Source organism: Cyanistes caeruleus, chromosome 23, assembly GCF_971803275.1.
Source record: "Cyanistes caeruleus chromosome 23, bCyaCae1.hap1.1, whole genome shotgun sequence".
In the NCBI taxonomy this organism is placed as follows: Eukaryota; Metazoa; Chordata; class Aves; order Passeriformes; family Paridae; genus Cyanistes; species Cyanistes caeruleus.
In genome coordinates, this window is record NC_141723.1 from 3959831 (window position 1) to 3977555 (window position 17725).

Sequence of the window (17725 nt, forward strand, 5' to 3'; positions counted from 1 at the left end):
AAGTTTCACACAGGATTAGTATTAAAATATTACCTAAAAATTAACAGTTTTATTAATAAAAAACCCCTCAAACGAACACATTTCTCCCCTAATTTCTGGGAGGAGGATGGCAATCAATTAAGACATTAAGCATTTTGCACCACATGGACACATCTGCATGGCAGCCAAATAATGCAGCCATCAGCTCATTTTCAGGGGGCTGTTGCCTACTTCAACTCAGCCCTCAGATCAAAGAGAAAATGTCTGCTTGCATTTTCTCATCAGAAAAGGGATGCTAATTTAGGTTCCTTAATGTGTGGTGATAAGAGACTTCTTCAATTAACTGAATTCTATAGGCCAGAGAAGGTAAAAAAAAAAGGGGGATACAAAGGGAGTCAGGCTGGAAAAGCAGAAGTTCTCATTAAATCAAAGGTCCAATATTCATTACCTCCAGCATCTGGGGCTAAACACTGAACATGGAGCTCATCAAAGGGGGTTTAATGGGTTAAATTGAGAATATAATCTAATTAAAATATTAGATACGAGTAAATAGCTCTTTGATATTCATCTGAAGGTTTCATTAAAACAGGCACTTGAGGTTTGGATTAAGGGGGGATTATCACTTTTAAGCAGGAACAACAAGTTGAGGTGCCCTGAGCAGAAATGCTTCAAAGTGTTACAGTTTGGTTTAAAAATAAAAGTAGGAAAGCAGAGCATGGAACCCATTTCCCAGCAGTGCTCAAAGGAGAGGGAAAGAGGCTGAGGAAGAGGAAGGTTCTGTTCCAGAAGCTGGAATTGGATGCTGTGAGTGACAAAAATGTCCTGGGAAACATTTCCCCTTCAGCCTGGCTCGTATTCCCATATCTTACAATGCTTTTCCATCAAGGCTTCCCAAAATATTCTCAATATTTCTCAATATTGCCCAAAATGTGCTGAACTTCCAGCTGTGAGTCCAAGAGTGGATTCAGCAGGGGAGGGGAGGCTCCTGCCCATCAGGAGGGTCTCAAACAACACCCAGCTCCCTTCTCCATGAGGAAGGGCAGGGTGGGGATCACTTTTTCCAATATTAAATTGGGAGTCCCCATAAAAAAGAGACCCAAATAAATGGGATAAAGCAATCCCACATCATCACAAGGTGGTTTATTTGGTTTTTTTTTTCCTTTTATCCAGCCTGTTTTCCAGGAGATTTTAGCCCAAATTCCCTCACTGTGTGCTCTAATCACATTTCATATGGTGACTTAATTCATAATTTACCAAGTTAAAGAAATGGAAGCATCCTAAGAAACCCATCTGTTTGTTGTTATTTTTACAGCCTTAATCTGTTAAAAGCTGTTTCCTCTCAAACATGCAGCTCTCAATTATCCTCAGTTACCCAATATATTTTCCAACTGCTCCTGGCTAATCCCAGATTGTCTGCATGCTCAGCCAGGACTTGTTTGGAATTCTCTTGTCCCAGATGAAGCTTCAAAATTTGGATCTTTTTGTGGAAACTCTTCACTAAGAGACGACAGAGTAACAATGAAATAATTAACTTTGTGTCATTACCAACTGCTGTGTTTGGAGCATATTTTTGTTCTCTTTTTTTTTTTAGTAGCAATGGATTCTTTTTGCTTTTATTTCTGCCCAAAAGTCTCTTCTGAACTTCAGAAAGAGAAATATTGCTGGTGTTAAGATCACCAGGTGAAACAGAAGTTTATTTTGAATGTTTTGTAGATACATCTGTATATATGATTAAAAATGATCCAGCTGTGACAAGCCTAGAGCTGATTGGTCTGAAAGATGCAATTGTCAGATCATTTCTTTCAAAGAAAAAGAACAGAGGACTATATTTAAAGCACTATAAATGCAAAGGGTCAATTTATTAAACAAAATAGGCACAGGCAGAACCAATCCTAACATTTAAAAATTAATTAAACTTAAGGCAGTTTAAATGTCAGCGGACTGGGAAATCAAGATGTGATGGTCACAGCTGAGAATGAAACAATTCAGGCATTTTTGCCTTGATCCCTGAGATTTCCCAAATTCCTATAAGATATGAAGGGCTTTGAAAGCAGCCACAAGTTCCTTTTCCCTCTCGTGCCTGTTCCACAAAGATTCCAGGGATGGGATTTGGGGCAGGCTGGTTCCACCTGGAGCCTGGGGCAGAACCTCTTTCACCTCTTGCTCTGATTGCCTTCTAAAGAAAGTCTTTGGTCTTGGAATCTTCTTGGCATATTCCAGAGCCTAAAAACAGGAAAACTGGGTAACTGAGTAAGAGAAAACCTGGATAATATTTCCAGGAATATTCAGGTGGGTTGAATAAGACATCTCTGAATTCCTGATCTTGTTTCTGGCAGAATTCCATGCCTGGATTCTTCAATGGTGATCCCACCATAATCCCACCCATGATTTGCTTCCTGACACCACTGGAAACCACATTAGACACTGAAGAAGTGGTTTTTTATTTTAAAAAAGAAAGAGCAACACGAATCTATTAAATTGATAAACAATTTTTTTCCCAGCCTCATTAAGCTCTTGCCCTCAGGCAGGGAGTTCTGCAGGTTAACAGGACAAGCTCAGGTTCTCCTGCATGATCTTAACCATCAAAATTAAAAAGCAAAATGATGCCTGGAACACAGGAAGTGTCCTGGAGACAGAATGGACAGAGTATCACAGAAATCCTGGAGCTGCCAGAGCCCTCCTTTAACCTGGGATGGCTTTTGGTGCCCGTTTCTTGCACGGATTTGGAAACACCTCACGTCTCCAGGGGGAGTTGCATTATCTCATGCTCCTGGTGACGTCTCCTAAAACAATCCAAACCCCTTTTTGACATCCAAACAATAAAGTTTTGCCTCTTAGTGGTTTATGTTTGGGAATAAATGCAAGGAACTGAGGAATTCTGATACTCCACAGCTTTGTCCTGGAGCCTGCAGCCCTCACTGTCACTGCAGACACAGCTCTTACCTTCTGTCTGGACACTGAAGACACCTGGGGTTTTGCAGGCAACCTCTGAAGCACAGTAATATTTTTCATGTTATATTCCTTAATTTGCCTGGAATATTCCTTCTGCAGCTTTAGCTTTTCTTTCTGAGAAAAGCAGAAAAGAGGAACTGGAACTCAATGGCTCAGGGGAATCCATCAATGAAACCCTTTTCCCACCAATATTCCATTTCCATCTCTGCTGCTGTTCAACCTGGCTTTGCCCATTGATCCTTCCTCAGCACACAACAGGAACCCCTGATAAATGGCAGAGCTTTTTTTAGTTGCTTTTCCCTTTTAAGAGCTTTTCCCTGGACTGAATAGAGGATGGAGCTCAGCAGAAATGTGACAGGTCCATCTTTATTCTGAATGTCTCCATTTCACCAGAGTGCAGACAGATATTTTCTTGTGTTCACACAACTTTTACTTCCCCTTTGAACATTTGGTGGATCTTTACACTGGGAATGACAATTTAGCCACTTGAGTATCTCGTTTTCTGACGTGCAATTAGCCCTGATTAATTCCTATTTCTGGATTTAAAATTTATAGGATTAAAATTATCCTCAGGACAGCTGTCCTTGCTTTTATAAGAATTTTCCTGTAGGATCTCCAGCTAGCCAAGGATATAAAATCTCAGATAATCATAAATTATGATTTCTCTGCTACTCTCCCCTGCCTAAATTCACTTTTGGTTAACTCACTTTCTCTTTGATTGTTTCATAGTCGGGTCCAAGGCCTCCAAGCTTCATATTCAGATTGGTGTAGAATTTGGAGCTGCACAGCTGAAAATTAAACAGCAAACAGATTTTCCTTGGTATGATTTCACAGAGAGAATAATTCAAGAAAGCCTGGTAGTGGAAACCTCAGGATTTAATTTGCAGTCTCAGTCCTACCCCTGGAACATCTCATTTTAAATCAGTGACCAACAGGACTGAGTTAATGGCCAAAGTCAAATGACACAGAATTTCCTTTGGATCCAGGTGGGAAATTGCCAATTATCCCAATCACAAAGTGATATTTTCTCAGTCAAAAATGACCTTTTGTGAGCTTTATTTTGAAACAGCTTAAAGCCACTCATTTGACTGTGATTAGAATGAGACTCCAAAGAAATTTTTGTAAGAGAAGCAGATAAAATTACCTGATTTTGGTGGCAAAAATTAGGCAAATGATGTTAGTGAGAATAACCTTTCCTTGTTCTCAAAGCTGCACTGGGAAATTATCCACAGACAGCTGAAAAATCCACACTTTTCTGCACAGCAAAGACTTTACAAATGCACAGTGAAGGCAGGAGTGGAGGGTGATGCCATTCCAATACTTCAGGACATCACACAAAGACTCCAATGCTCAGTAATATTTTTATTCTCTTTCAAGGCCACTAGATTAATTTTAGAAGGAAATTATGTTTTAAAAAACTTGTCAGTGAAGCTCATTTTGATCAGCTCTGTGGTAATTTCAACCACAGAGTAATGCAGGAACACCAATTTCTATCTGCAAATAAAATGGGTATTCAAAACACAGGTTCAAGTTAAACTCAACTGCAGAGAAATTAATTCTGCGCACTAAATTTCCTATTTGAGTTTTTTTTGTGTCAGCTATCCCTGTTCTTACGTGCTATAACTCATTAATTTTTAATTTATGGTACAGTGAGGAGTTAATTTTGCTGTGCCCCACAAAATCAGGGTTTCCTCACTTCTCGCAATGAGCACGAGTGCATTTGTTTATTAGGAAAAGCTGGATTTTCCTGGGAGCCACAATTCTGATTCTCTGTGCATTCCTCACATGTGAAGCGTGAGAAAACTGCTGCAAGCACAGGACAAGAAACAATGGTTTGAACAGAAAGGGAAGGAAATCTGCCCTTCAGTTACCATCATAATCCTAATTCTTCTTAGAGGCACTCAGGCAGCAATACCCAAACTGCCTCCTGGATGAAATCATTATTCCAGCTTAGTTTGTCTGCCCTGAGACTTGGAGCAAACTTCTCCAACATTTCATTTGTCATGGGCAGCTTTCTGCTGTCCCCCTGCAGCTGTGCCAAGTGGTGACACCAGCAAAAGTGGGCAGGCAGAGGAGACAAAGAGATCCAAGCTTTAATAAGGACCATCAGGAGGTTTGGGATGATGTTTATGCCGTTAGCTTTTCACAAATCCTCCAAGTTTGGGGTTGGAATCCCTTGGAAAGCAGGAGATTTGAGCTGGACAATAAAGGAGCATGAGCAGGATAATGGATGGCTCAGATCTGAGGCTGCCTGCTGCTCCACACAAACAGCCTGACCCGAAATAATTTTATCTGTGGATAAATTACAGGACAAACGCTGCTCTGTGTGTCCCTGGAGCCAAACCAGACTGATCCTGGTGGATCCCTTTGCTCTTTGGACTAAAATGATTTCAGTGTCTGTTCCTACCTTTGTTCCATGGATTTTAATGCTCTGCTGTGTGTGTGTCCATGGGGTTTTACAACAACAAAATGTTTCTCAGTCCCTATTTATAGTTTGTTTTTATTAAAAAAAACCCTTTGGATTATTAAGAAAAAAAAAACATTAGAGGGGGAACAGAAATTTCAAACCACCCAAGCCACATCTCCTTTCTCACCTTCTTGCTGGCTTTGGGTTGGTTTAGCTTTTCCCTTTGCAGCAGAGATCCTTCTGAGCTGCTTCTTCTCATTTTCCTTGGATTTCCCTCAGCTCTTCCTGAATCTCCCTGTGACCCTCTCTGTGCCTGGGGCAGGGCAGGTGGGAACAAACCCCAGAGCCACGTGCCAGCAAATTCATCTGCACACCCACAAACTCCCGGCTGATGCTGCTCCTTTGTTCCTCTAAAATGGGAGGTTCTACAAGAAGCCGTTGGTGAACTGCGAACAAAACATGGAAAAAGCCTTAAAAAGTGAGGGGGGAAAGAGGAAAAATCTTGATTTACACACAGCAGGGAGCTCAGCAAACAACCTGAATGTGGAATATGGGAGCAGGGAGATGGGAAGATGAGGATTTCGTAATAAATGACTTCACTTGCACCCCAATGTATGGAAAATAAATGGGAAAAGAAACACAAATGGAGAAATTTCAGCCCAAAGCAAAGGTAGCTGAAGCCAATGAAAGACTTTGGATCAGTGCTGAGTACTGACAGAATTATTTCTTTATGTGAAATAAAACCTTCATTTTATTTTAATTGAGACAGGTGAAATTCTACATAATTGAGGATTTTCCTGCTCTCCCCCTTAGGGACAGTACTGACCCTGGATATCCACCCTGCAAAGCCAATTTTGCTACAAAATCTCAATTTATGCACAGCACCCTTCCCTATCTATATTTTAAACTTTTCCACCCAGGCTCCTAGAATGAAACTTTTGATTGTGGAAAATTCCATACCTGGAGGACAGAACTGTCCCTTCCCAATGCCACACTTAAAAATCAATAGCTATAATGAATTTTCTATTAGTAGTAAATTACAATGGCAGGTTTATGGCAGAATAATTTTATACCTTAGGTTTTAAAGCATTTTCTTGTCCATTTGTTTATTTTCTGGGCATCACAGGGTTATGATAATATTATTTTATCACTTAAATCCTTACCACAAGCTGTTCTGATACCTGTTATCCTCATGAATGTGATTTTTGAAAGCTTGAAGTGGTGCTTGATCCTTCACTCTTTCTTGAAAAATTGCATTAAAATCAGATGAAATATTCCCCAATTCTGGAAGTGCCTGGCCACTGCTGCTGTAATTCCTGGAAAATTGCTGCCCAGGGATGGCAATGGCTCCAATTCCAGTTGGAGAGTCATGCTGGTAGTTCTTGTTCTCACTGGGATATTCTGGATCTAAAATGTCTGATGGGTAAAAATTCTGGAATATTGGGAGGAAATGATCGGTAGATGGGGAAAGGATTGAATTTGGGAAATTATTGAAGCGGTTTTGGGATTTTTCTGCTGGGTCAGGGCCAACAGAAGAACTTGGACTCAGATATTCCTGCAGTGCTGAGCTGTGATCCTGCTCCACTGCAGTGGGAACAGCCTGAAATCCTGGGATTTGCTGGTGACTCTGGTGCCAGGACTTTGCTTCTGCTGCTCTTCCTGGGGCTTCTTGGCCATCATTCCTTGGGAAAGATTTTCCACCCAGAGTCTGGTTGGGTTCTGTTTTATTTCTCTGGAAGAACTTGTGCTGCTCCTGAAACAAGTTATCGACAGCTGGGTGAATTTTCATGGTGGATATTTTAGATATTAATTTAGAAGTTTCATCACCCACATCAAAATCTCTCTGTGCTGCTCATGGCTGGATTTAACCTAAAATTCAAATTTGGAGGAAGCCTCAGTGCAGAACAGGAGCAGAGATTTTATTCAGGTGCTGCACAATGAATAATTCTGCATCAAAACTTTGCTTAATGGCCTGAGACAAATTCTGCAGCACTGGATTATAAAATCAGGTCCTTGCAGATGCAAACCAGATGTGGTAAATGTGGATTGAGGGAGTTTTACCTGCATGAGGTGCAAAAATGGTGAGTGCACAGATCTAACCTTGTGGTGACACCTCTCTGCCAAGCACCTGGAAAAAATGCTCCAAAAATCAAAGCACTTCTTGCTTTTTATCTGCCAAATTTCAGGGAAAATGACCTTGCACACATTATTAGACTGGCCCATGGTAGAACAGCCTGATGCCAGCTATAGAAATAATCTTATTTCTAAACCAAACACTCCTCCCTGCAAAACAGAATCCAGAATTGAAGAATTCAAGCACACCAGGACTATTTAGAGCCCAACTGCCACACTCTAAGCCTGAAATTCATTTAAATCTATCACTTTCAGCATCAGGTGTTCCCCACTCGGAGGAAAGACTTGGATTTCCTTCCAGGGAATCCACAAATCCATTCTCACCCCATGAAACCTCTGGAAGGGCTGGAATCCTCCACCCCACCCTCCTGAATCTCTGGGTTTCTTTTGTGAGCAAACCCCTGCAGTCAGCACGTGGCAAATGCACTCGAATAAATGATCGATTTAGGTGTGAAATCCACACAATTCCAGGAGGTTTTGGGAAAAGCTTTAGCCCTGGGAATCCTGACTCCTTCAGCTTCATGTCCTGGCACATTGTGGAATTATTTGTTTTGGCCTCCAGCCAGTTTGGCTGCTGCCAAAATTATTCTCTATTTAGGAGATTATTGGGTTGATAATCTGAAATTATAAATTAGTACAGGGTGATGGTTTAGGAGGATTCTGAGCCAGAATTTCTTTGGGATATTATCTGGTTGCATTTCCTGGTTTATGGCAATTAATTCACTTCCCCTTAATTTCAGGGGACAAATAAGGCAGAAATGGTGAAGTTCTGGCTCAGAATCCTCCCAAACCATCAAACACAACCATGTACTAGTCTGTAATTTTAAATTATCAACCAAATCATCTCCTAAATAGAGAATAATTTTGGCAGCAGCCAAACTGGGAGCAGGCCCATGTTTTCCCATTTAAACACTGAAATAAATAAATCCTTCATTCTGAAATTCCAGGTAGAAAGCAAATCTCTGCCAGTGAACAGCAGCAGAAAATCCTGTTTGTATTTTAGAGCAGTGCAGCTCCCAGTCTTTAAATTCCAGAATTTAAACAGTTCCTGGACCACTTCAAATCCTTGTAGTGCACAGAAAGTTACTGGGTTTGCCAATAATAATCTTTATTTTTTTATCATTGATGATAACCTGGAGCCTTTATTGCTCCAAAGACTGAACATTGGTTTAAAGGCCAGCATAAATCAGATTTACAGATTTAGGAGTGTGGAGGAAGTGAGTGCAACTTCTGCTTGGAGCATTTTCTGGTTTATGGTAATTAATTAACTCCCCCTTAATTTTAGGGGACAAATAAGGCAGAAATGGTGAAGTTCTGGCTCAGAATCCTCCCAAACCATCAAACACAACCATGTACTAGTCTGTAATTTTAGATTAATAGCCAAATAATCTCCTAAATAGAGAATAATAAATTCTGTGAGCTCAGAATTCATTGGCACTTTGCTTTAAATTTATTGAGAACATAAAGCACACATGCATTAGATGATAGTGATGATCTACTGATATATATTTAAAGATTTCTTGTCAGTAATAGTTCCTTTAAAAGCAACAAGATGACAGCTTTAAGCATTCAAATTCAGTGCTTTTAGAGATATATTTCAACTATGAAATTCTATTGAATTTCAATTATTAAATTCTCTCAAAAAGGAACCTTGAGCTGCTGTCCTTTTGGGTACCATTTGTCTTCAGGCTTCATTTTCCCAGTCTGGAATTCTGGGACACTCTGGAGTGGTTCTTCATCAACTGCCATAGGATCTGTGACCTAAAAACCAGGAATGTTCACGGTCACAACAATCAGGTGAAGGGATTTTAACATCTTGGGGAAATAATGGGAAATAATTTGTGGCTTATTAAAATTTAAACGCTAAAGTTTGGCATTATGGAGTGGATGAGAAATGGTTAAAGGAGAAAAAGAAGCAAAACCCAATTAATGGGAGGGAGGATTCCTATTACTTTTAAGAGGAATAAAAGGAAGGAAAATTGCAGGAAGTGTGCAGCACAGAAACTCTCAAATGCTGGGCTCCTCCATTTCCATGAGAGCCACTGGATGCACCTAATAACAGAAAAACAACCAGAAACCATCCCTGGCCAGGCAATCAGACACATCCCGGGCCTCAACAAGAGAGGCTTGCAGGAAAAGCTGGCAAAACACAATAATGGGGGGTGAAAAGCATAGGAGGAGCTGCAGAAAAAAACAGCCTGGGATCCACAGAGCCTTGGAAAACAAACTCAAAAACAAGGATAGCTCCACACAGCCACGGCTGGAAATTGATTTGGAGCAAGTTCTTGACAATCAGTGATACCCTTGTAAATATAGCAACAATTAAATTTTTTCTTAAAATAAACTTCTTTCTTTTTTTTTTTTTTTTTTTTTAATCTATAAAATCACAGGAAATCCAATTTTTAACGTTTTTTAATTTCAATTTTTTGTCCCAAACTATCCTGCTGAGTATTTTGGTTGAAGAAGTGTCACTGTGACAGGAATCTCTGCTCCAAAGCAGAGTGGGCCCACAGGAGAAGATATTTATGACCAAGAGAATTATCAACTGAAACTCATCAGAGGTGAGAAAATGTGAGAAGCTGAGCCTCTCACTTTGGGGGTAAGAGATTAGGGCAGCTAAGGAAAGGTGGGAAGGGTTTATTGATGAGTTTATGGGTGATCTCATGGCTCCAAATTCAACGTAAATCCCTGGAAAAATTCACAAGAAAATTAAAAAATACCACAGAGGTTTTCCTGAGCTGTAGACAGACACAGATTTGCAGTGAATAAGATGTTTTTGGTGGAACCAAGTGACTCAGTGCATTGATGGAGTGCTGGGCAGGTAAAACATACTTCTACATTATCTCTTTGAAAGAGGAACAGGACACAACCTCTGCCAGCATTTTTTTTTTCCCCTATTTTTTTTTTTTGTGAACCATTCTATTAATACCAATCAAATTGAGAAAATGATCAAATGAAATTGCATTTTGAGAATCATAAGCTGTGTAATGCCTATTCTGTTAAATTGAGGCCCATAATTGCTTCTCCACTGAAAAGATACAACAAAGGCAGCAATCATGGCATGTCATTATCCCAGACTGGCAAACCAGCCTTTGCAGGGAGGACTTCAAAGCCTTGTGGTTCTCGAATTGCATTTGGCTGCTATTGTTGAAGCACAGGCAATCTTGATTAGGTGTTTACACCGAGGGAAGGCTCAGTGCACAGAGAGTCTGAGTGCCTTGCTCTAGAGCCATTAAAAAATTGTACATTATGTTCCTGGCTTTGAAGTGAGGGGCTTGGAGGTAGGAAAGCAACTCGGATTGAGCACAGCTGAGCTAGACTGGGCCACTGCTTCTCCTTCTGCCTCTCCCCCTCTCTCAAAGAAACTCATCATGGGGTTCCTTAAGAATCAGACAGCAAATCACTTGATAGTGTATAAAATTCTGTATAAATTAGTGAATATATAAATCAGCAGGGATTTATGGTGTGTTTTGGTACCTCCAGCATAGAGAAGACCTGTAATCTGTAAATCTAAATCCTGCAGAACGAGGATGGAAATGTTTTAACTCACTTTATGTCAGCTGTGCACCAAGTCCTGCCCTCAAAGCAAACATTGCTTCATTCCCATAACCCCTGGCAGCCAGCAGTGATCAGGTCAATAAATTCAGCTTCAACCCCCTGCAAAGCTCACAATAACCAGTTTAGGAAGGCACAGTTTGATTGATGACACATGGCTCATTTGTTTCCTCACATACTTGGTGGTTTTGCACTTTGGACAGAACTTTCCAGGTGAGGTGACCAAAGTTGGCTCCTGGACCACCTCGATGCTCCCCTCAGGACTTTTTTCACCCCTTCCAACAAGACTGAGCCGTGGATATCTTGGTTAGGAATCAGTAAATGAACTGGAAATTAACAGCAAATGAATCAGTAACTTGTGCCTGTCCTGCAGCAGATCCAGAGGTGGCTGACAGCAGGTGGTGATGCTGCTCATGGAATCACAGAATTTTGGAATGCTTGGGTGGGAAGGGACCTTAAAGCTCATCTTGTCCCACCCTCTGCCACAGGCAGGGACACTTTCCACTGTCCCAGGTTGCTCCAAGCCTTGTCCTGGAACACTTCCAGGCATGGGAAGTCCACAACTTCCCTGGACAACAAGAGGTTGCAGCTGTATGAACTTGTCCAGGTTAGGAACACACTTTCCTGCACACCCTCTGCCTGCTGTGTCACCTCTCTGCTGTCCCCACGGCCACTTCAGCAAGATAATCTTATCTCATAACCCTGATTTTAACAGATTCCTTTGCCCATTCCATGTTTTTGAACAGTGTCTGCACAATGAAGTCCTGATCTCTGGTTCCAACACTTAGACAGGAAAGATTTCCACAATTCCCTGAATAGCAAACATAATCATATCAACATAGCTCTAATTAGCATCCACCTACACTCATTATTTTTACCACCATCCAAATTAGAACTGAAAAAAAAACAAGTGCTCTTAATAGCTCTATTAGAAAAAAAAACCTGTCCATCATTCCTGCCACTGGAATGAAGTCAGAAAATTCCCTCTAATGTTGTGACAACTCTTCATTAGCCTTGGCACAGGTGTCACTTGAAGCCCAATGTCCCTGGAGCTTTCCAAGGTAAGAATTTTCTGTGTGGAGTGACTGAGTGATCCCCCCTTTCCATTATGCATAATAAGTAGCAAAGAAAAGCAATAAACTCATTTCTAATGGTTCATTAGGAACTGTAATTAATTTCCACTTGAACCTTGCCACAAGTTGGCTAAGACTGCAGTCAGGACTTCCAGACACACAAAGGCTGATGTCCAACATCAAATTTGATCTGGGATCATGACAGGCTTGGGACATCAGCCCATGGAAATCTCACGGAGTTCAAGGCCAAGCACATTCCAGAGGAAACCACGGAGCTGCTCCAGGGCTGGAGCCCCTCTGGGAGAGCTGGGGGGGCTCAGCTGGAGAGGAGAAGCTCCAGGGACACCTCAGAGCTCCTGACAGCCTAAAGGGGCTCCAGGAGAGCTGGAGAGGGACTGGGGACAAGGGATGGAGGGACAGGACACAGGGAATGACTCCCAGTGCCAGAAGGCAGGGATGGATGGGATATTGGGCAGGAATTGTTCCCTGTCAGGGTGCCCAGAGCAGCTGGAGCTGCCCCTGGATCCCTGGAAGTGCCCAAGGCCAGGCTGGACGGGGCCTGGAGCAGCCTGGGACAGGGGAAGGTGTCCCTGGGGTGGCAGTGGATGAGCTTCAAGATTCCTTCTAACCAACTTTGCATTTGCTCCATTGAGAAAAATCTGGAATAAAGCATTAGCAGAGGGAATTGTTATCAAACTCATCTTGGCCAAGCAGAGGAAATGAGAGGCAGCATAAAAAAAAGCCACTGATAAGGGGCAGTGCAGATACCAGGAAAGAAGACAGAATTTCCTGAGCATCAAGATTAAAAAGTGGTGTGAGATCTGTGACATTTTCCTGGCCAGGAACAGGCAGCTGGAATGTGGCCACCACTGGAAATTTGTCAATTATTCCATCAAGGGTGAACAAGATTCTCCCTGGAAATCAGAATTTGCACCATGGATTTCAAATCTGCTTCTCCCCTCTGCAAAGCTGAGAGTTTAACACCAGACAGACCTCGTGTAAAGAAATCAGGGGATTTATAAATGTACCCACCTGCCCTTGAAGAACTTGCTGTTTTTTATTGTGCAGCTCAAGATAGGAATTCACTTTCTCTGATTGTAACCCCAAAGTCCGTTTATTTTTTTTCACAAAGTTGTGTTTTGCTCTTTGGGGTGGATTCTGTTGATTCTGAGGAGGAAAAGCATGGCCAGGATTATTTTTGGGATGAAATCCATCTGCAGGTTCCTTCCTTTTGGCTTGCGGCCCAACAGCTTTGTTGCTGGCCACATTTGCTCCATAAAAGCTGAATAATTCTGGACCAGACTCTGGCAGTGAATCCTGGGTCTTTTCCTCCTGTTGATTATTTTCTGAGGAGCCATCAGAATGGAGATAAAATGAATCCAGTGAAAAGTCTCCACTGCTTTCTCCAGAAATTGGGGATGCTTTCTCTTCCTTAAAAAATTCTGCTCCATTTCCTGTGCTCTTCCAATTGTACCTCAGGCTGGGATATTTGTCCACAGGTAGCTTTTTCCTAATTAAAAAACAAACACCAAATTATTTCTGCATAAATTGTACAAATTCTGATTTGTGTGATGTCCTGATGTGACCAAATGAATTATTTCAGTGCATTCAGTATGGGATCAGGATCAGAACAGTTTTATCAAAGATTTTTTAGTAGAAAATTTAGGCAAGCCTTCCTCTTTGCAGTTTACATCATCAGTGAATGATAAATCGGTCTAACACTCAGATCACATTGGAATACAACCATTATCCTGAATCTGGCAAAGAAATTTTTAAATCCTAGTAGAACCAGCTAAAAGGTGAAATGATAAATTGCATTATATAGTCTAGAAAAGGCAGTTTGTGTTGCTCCTTCTTCAAAGGCTCTGCTGAGTGAAATAAAAGTGAAATTCCTGGTAAAATCAGTTCTTTAAGTTTCATTTGGAGACTGTCCAAGCAAGTACATCCTCCAGCTCTCTGTTCTTATTTTCTCTCCTCACTCCTGTGAAACATCACGATGCTTTGATTCAAAAACTCCTTCTATAAATGAGTTTAAATCACTTTTTATTAAAAAGCAGGTGGTGATTAGATAAGAGTAGAAAAACATAAATGAAAAGTCTGCGTGTTTGACAATTGTTTCAGCAAGTGGCCAAACTATTGCTCTGAGTTACATTTGTCATAAAGCAAAGCTAGATGCTCTGCCTTAAAAAAATCCACAATTGATCCAATTTCTGATTTAAGATCTGATCCAATGGGAGGAAAGCCAACTGCAGGAGCCAAATCCATGCAAACAGGTGTCCAGGAGATGTGCAGGCAGTGGCAGGAGGATGGAATGGGGGGGGAAAAAAATCTTTTAACGCAATTTTTTCTTCCCTGGACCTGCAGTACAGACCTGGTTTCTTGTTGATTCTGCCAGAGGGACATTTACAGGCACCAAAACCTGGTTGATTCTTCAGCATCTCTTAAAGAAATCTGCTGGATTCCCCAACCTGTGGCCTAGTTAATGTTATTAACATTTCAATAAATCATTTATTCCTCTTTTCTCAACGAGTTTCATGCCTCTGCCTATATTTCAAGTGGCTCCTAATAACAAAATAATCTGTTTGTTTTTGTTTTCCAGGTGAGCATAGGTGCCACGGTCTCCTGGAGCTGATTTCCACCAGGGAAAACATCATTATTGCCAACTGGCAGGGGCTGCAGGTAAACAGCACGAGGTGAGGCTGTTTTGAAGTGAGTACAGAAATATGTGAGCTAATTGCAATGATTGAAATGGCAGAGGATAATGCTAAAGAGTCCCTTTGTGCTGAAATGTGTGCACAGAACCCAATTGTGGGGCTCAGCCCAGGTCACCGTGCGGGGACAAAATGAGTGTGAAGAGCTCCTTCATCCCTAATCATCCCCAGACAAAAAGGGCACCTTTTATTCCTGCCCCCAGCTCCGTGGGGAGGTTGGATGGACTCTGTGCTCCTCAACAAAAGTGTGGTGAGCAGGCAACAGCTGCAGCGTTTCCTCTTCAAATTCCGAGGTTGGTAATGGATGTAGAGAGGGGGTTTCATATGTATGTGCTGTGATATTTGCTCTGCTTAATGGACTGCACTGGAGTACTTACTGGGCTAAGTTCAAACAAAATAAAATCAAATTTCCATTTAATGAAGAGCCTCACATTCAGCACAGTATTCAGTCCAAAAAAATTACTAAAAATTAGAGCATGTTTCTAGTACGATTAACATCATTTGCACTCACAATAAAATATTCAATAACTGGCCATTTTGCTTGTTGAGGAGGTGAATAAAAGCATGCTATTAATCATTTAGCCTTCATTTGTTTGTCATTTTATTTTAAGTAGACTATTAAATTGAAACTGCACATTGTTATTACTTCAGGTTTAATGTAATCCCTTTAAACTCAAGAATTATTTCCAATTTATCCAGGGTTAAACCTTCCATGCACACGACAGGATATTCAATTTTATTTTATGTACCGAATTAATGCTTTCTGAAGGATGTTTAAATGTGGCCTTGAGGAACATCAGTTTAAAAGTATCAGAATTATTCTGTTCCAGTGAAGTTTTTGCCTTACCTTCCACTGCCATAAATCTTTTGTTTTCCTTTCTTAATTGTGCCATACTCAGCTCCGTTCTCTTCAGAACTCATCTCCTCCAAGCTGTCCTCTTCCAAGCTGTCATCCTCCAGGATGTCACCAGGATCCTGCCCTTCCAGCTCCTGATTGTCCAGGATGCTCTGCTCGAGTCTCAGCTGGTATTGCCTCTCCTTTTCCAGGCTCTTGGAGTCGGATTCCTGGGAATCCTCCAGACTGGAGGCAGAGCTCCTTTCCATTTCCCAGCTCGCAGGTTGGAAAACGGGCGGCACCAGGATTTTTGGAGGGACGTGGATGTTATTCGTGGTGTGAGTGTGTGGGGAAGAGACAGAAATGTAATTCATGTTTGGAGAGTTCATCCTGTATTTTGCACTGATGGTTCACACCAGCCCTGTATTTGGAGAACACATAAAGATAAAATATTGTAATAATATTTCAAAGCTGCATTTTGGGCGCTACCATTGGCTTAGGCTCAGAATTTGACCTTCTATTGTGCAAATATCTCTCTGTTCTCATCTGTTCCACTGATTTTCCTTTAAGCAATAATGTCAAAGTCTCTTCACATCAAATACAGGATTTATTGCTATGAAACCTCCACTATTTGTGGTAATAAATAATGCAAAACCAGCTTGTGACAAAGAAAATGAAGCTGAGACAAAGCATTTCTGTTATCTGTTAACTTTTGAGAATTGAAATGAATTTTGTTTGTTCTCTTCACGCAACTTTATACCCTCCAGAGACATAAAATCAGCAAGAAGGTGTGACAGGGAGCACAGTGAGAACTGGAGCTCTTTCTAAATTAGGATGAGAGTTTCTTTACACTCAGTTGAAGTGTTCAGAAGTCGTTTGCACTGCCAGACATTCCCAAGTTGCAGTGGGAGGGAGGAAAAGGAGATTTATGTGCTGAAATGTGCATCAGTCACAGCACACCCTGAGAGCAGCGCGGTGAGAGGTGCACAGGCAGTGCCACTTTAGGACCTGGGTTAAATAATTTGGGATATTTCAGCCCTTCTGGTCACACCCGAGTTCACCCTGCGGGCAGCCCTGACCCCCGGACTGTCCCCTGTGTCCCCTGTGTCCCCTGCTCCCATCAGTGAGCACTGCAGCCCCGGGAGCAGGGCCTGGGATGGGCTGGGAAGGTGGAATCTCCTGGCCTGGAGCAGGAGCTCAGCCCCCAGAGGAAAGTCACTGTGTCCCCCGAGACCTCCCCTGTCCCTCTCACCGCTGTTGCCGTGTCCCTGTCCCTCTCACCGCTGTTGCCGTGTCCCTGTCCCGTGTCCCTGTCCCTCTCACCGCTGTTCCCGTGTCCCTGTCCCTCTCACCGCTGTTGCCGTGTCCCTGTCCCGTGTCCCTGTCCCTCTCACCGCTGTTCCCGGCCCATTCCCGCTCGGGCCCATTCCCGGCCGGGCCCCGCTCCCGTTGCCACGGCAACCCCTGCAGACGCCGGCCGCACCCACCAGGCGCGGGCCCGTGGGGGGAGCTCGGTTCCCCCCCCTCCCGCGGGCTCAATGGTAGCGCCCGAGCGGCCGCTTTCCATCGAAAAATGGAATTATTTCCATTGAAATGTGGAGTTGTCTCCATCGGAAAAAGGAATACGCAGGGGCTTTTATCTCATTCGGTATTCAAACCCCATTTTCCATCACGTTTTCGCACCTCCAGTGAGAAATAATAGTATAGAATGAGTTTTTACTTGATTCAGTGTCAGTTTCTGGGCTTCTCGGTGCAGGAAAGACAGGGAGGAACTGGAGGGGAAGAACTTCCCTCCATGGAGGTGGAACAGCTGCCCAGGGAGGTTCTGGATTCTCCAGAAGTCTCTGGAGCCACCCCAGCCCCAGCTGGATGTGTCACCTGTCACTGCTCCAGGTGAACCTGCCTGGCCAGGGGGGCTGGTCTGGGTGATCTCCAGAGCTCCCCTCCCACCCCAACTATTCTGTGAGTCTGCAAATGACACAAAATCCTTGTAATTCACATTTCCTTTATTTTTTAGGGTTTCTCTTTCACCCTTCTGGAGCAGGAAGTGTTCCTGTGAAGCCCTGGGGAGCTCCCAGCT

At 42.4% G+C, this 17725-nt stretch overlaps 1 protein-coding gene across 5 annotated transcripts; it reads right to left on the reverse strand.

Moving 5' to 3' along the window:
* Nucleotides 1-1807: 1807 nt before the first annotated feature.
* On the reverse strand, nucleotides 1808-17158 carry JHY (junctional cadherin complex regulator). Of its 5 annotated transcripts, none has more exons than XM_023941471.2 (9): nucleotides 17040-17158; nucleotides 15658-16066; nucleotides 13132-13609; nucleotides 9122-9232; nucleotides 6520-7091; nucleotides 5526-5784; nucleotides 3639-3719; nucleotides 2923-3045; nucleotides 1808-2202 (listed from the first exon to the last, which is right to left on the reverse strand). In XM_023941471.2, the coding sequence occupies exons 2-9, from the start codon at nucleotides 16032-16034 to the stop codon at nucleotides 2005-2007; spliced, it is 2199 nt and encodes a 732-aa protein (XP_023797239.1). In that variant the 5' UTR covers nucleotides 16035-16066; nucleotides 17040-17158; the 3' UTR covers nucleotides 1808-2004. The 5 variants fall into 5 exon arrangements, with proteins under 5 accessions (XP_023797239.1, XP_023797238.1, XP_086717636.1 ...); XM_023941470.2 differs by having other exon boundaries at nucleotides 16998-17137; XM_086861510.1 differs by having other exon boundaries at nucleotides 16969-17135.
* Nucleotides 17159-17725: the final 567 nt, after the last annotated feature.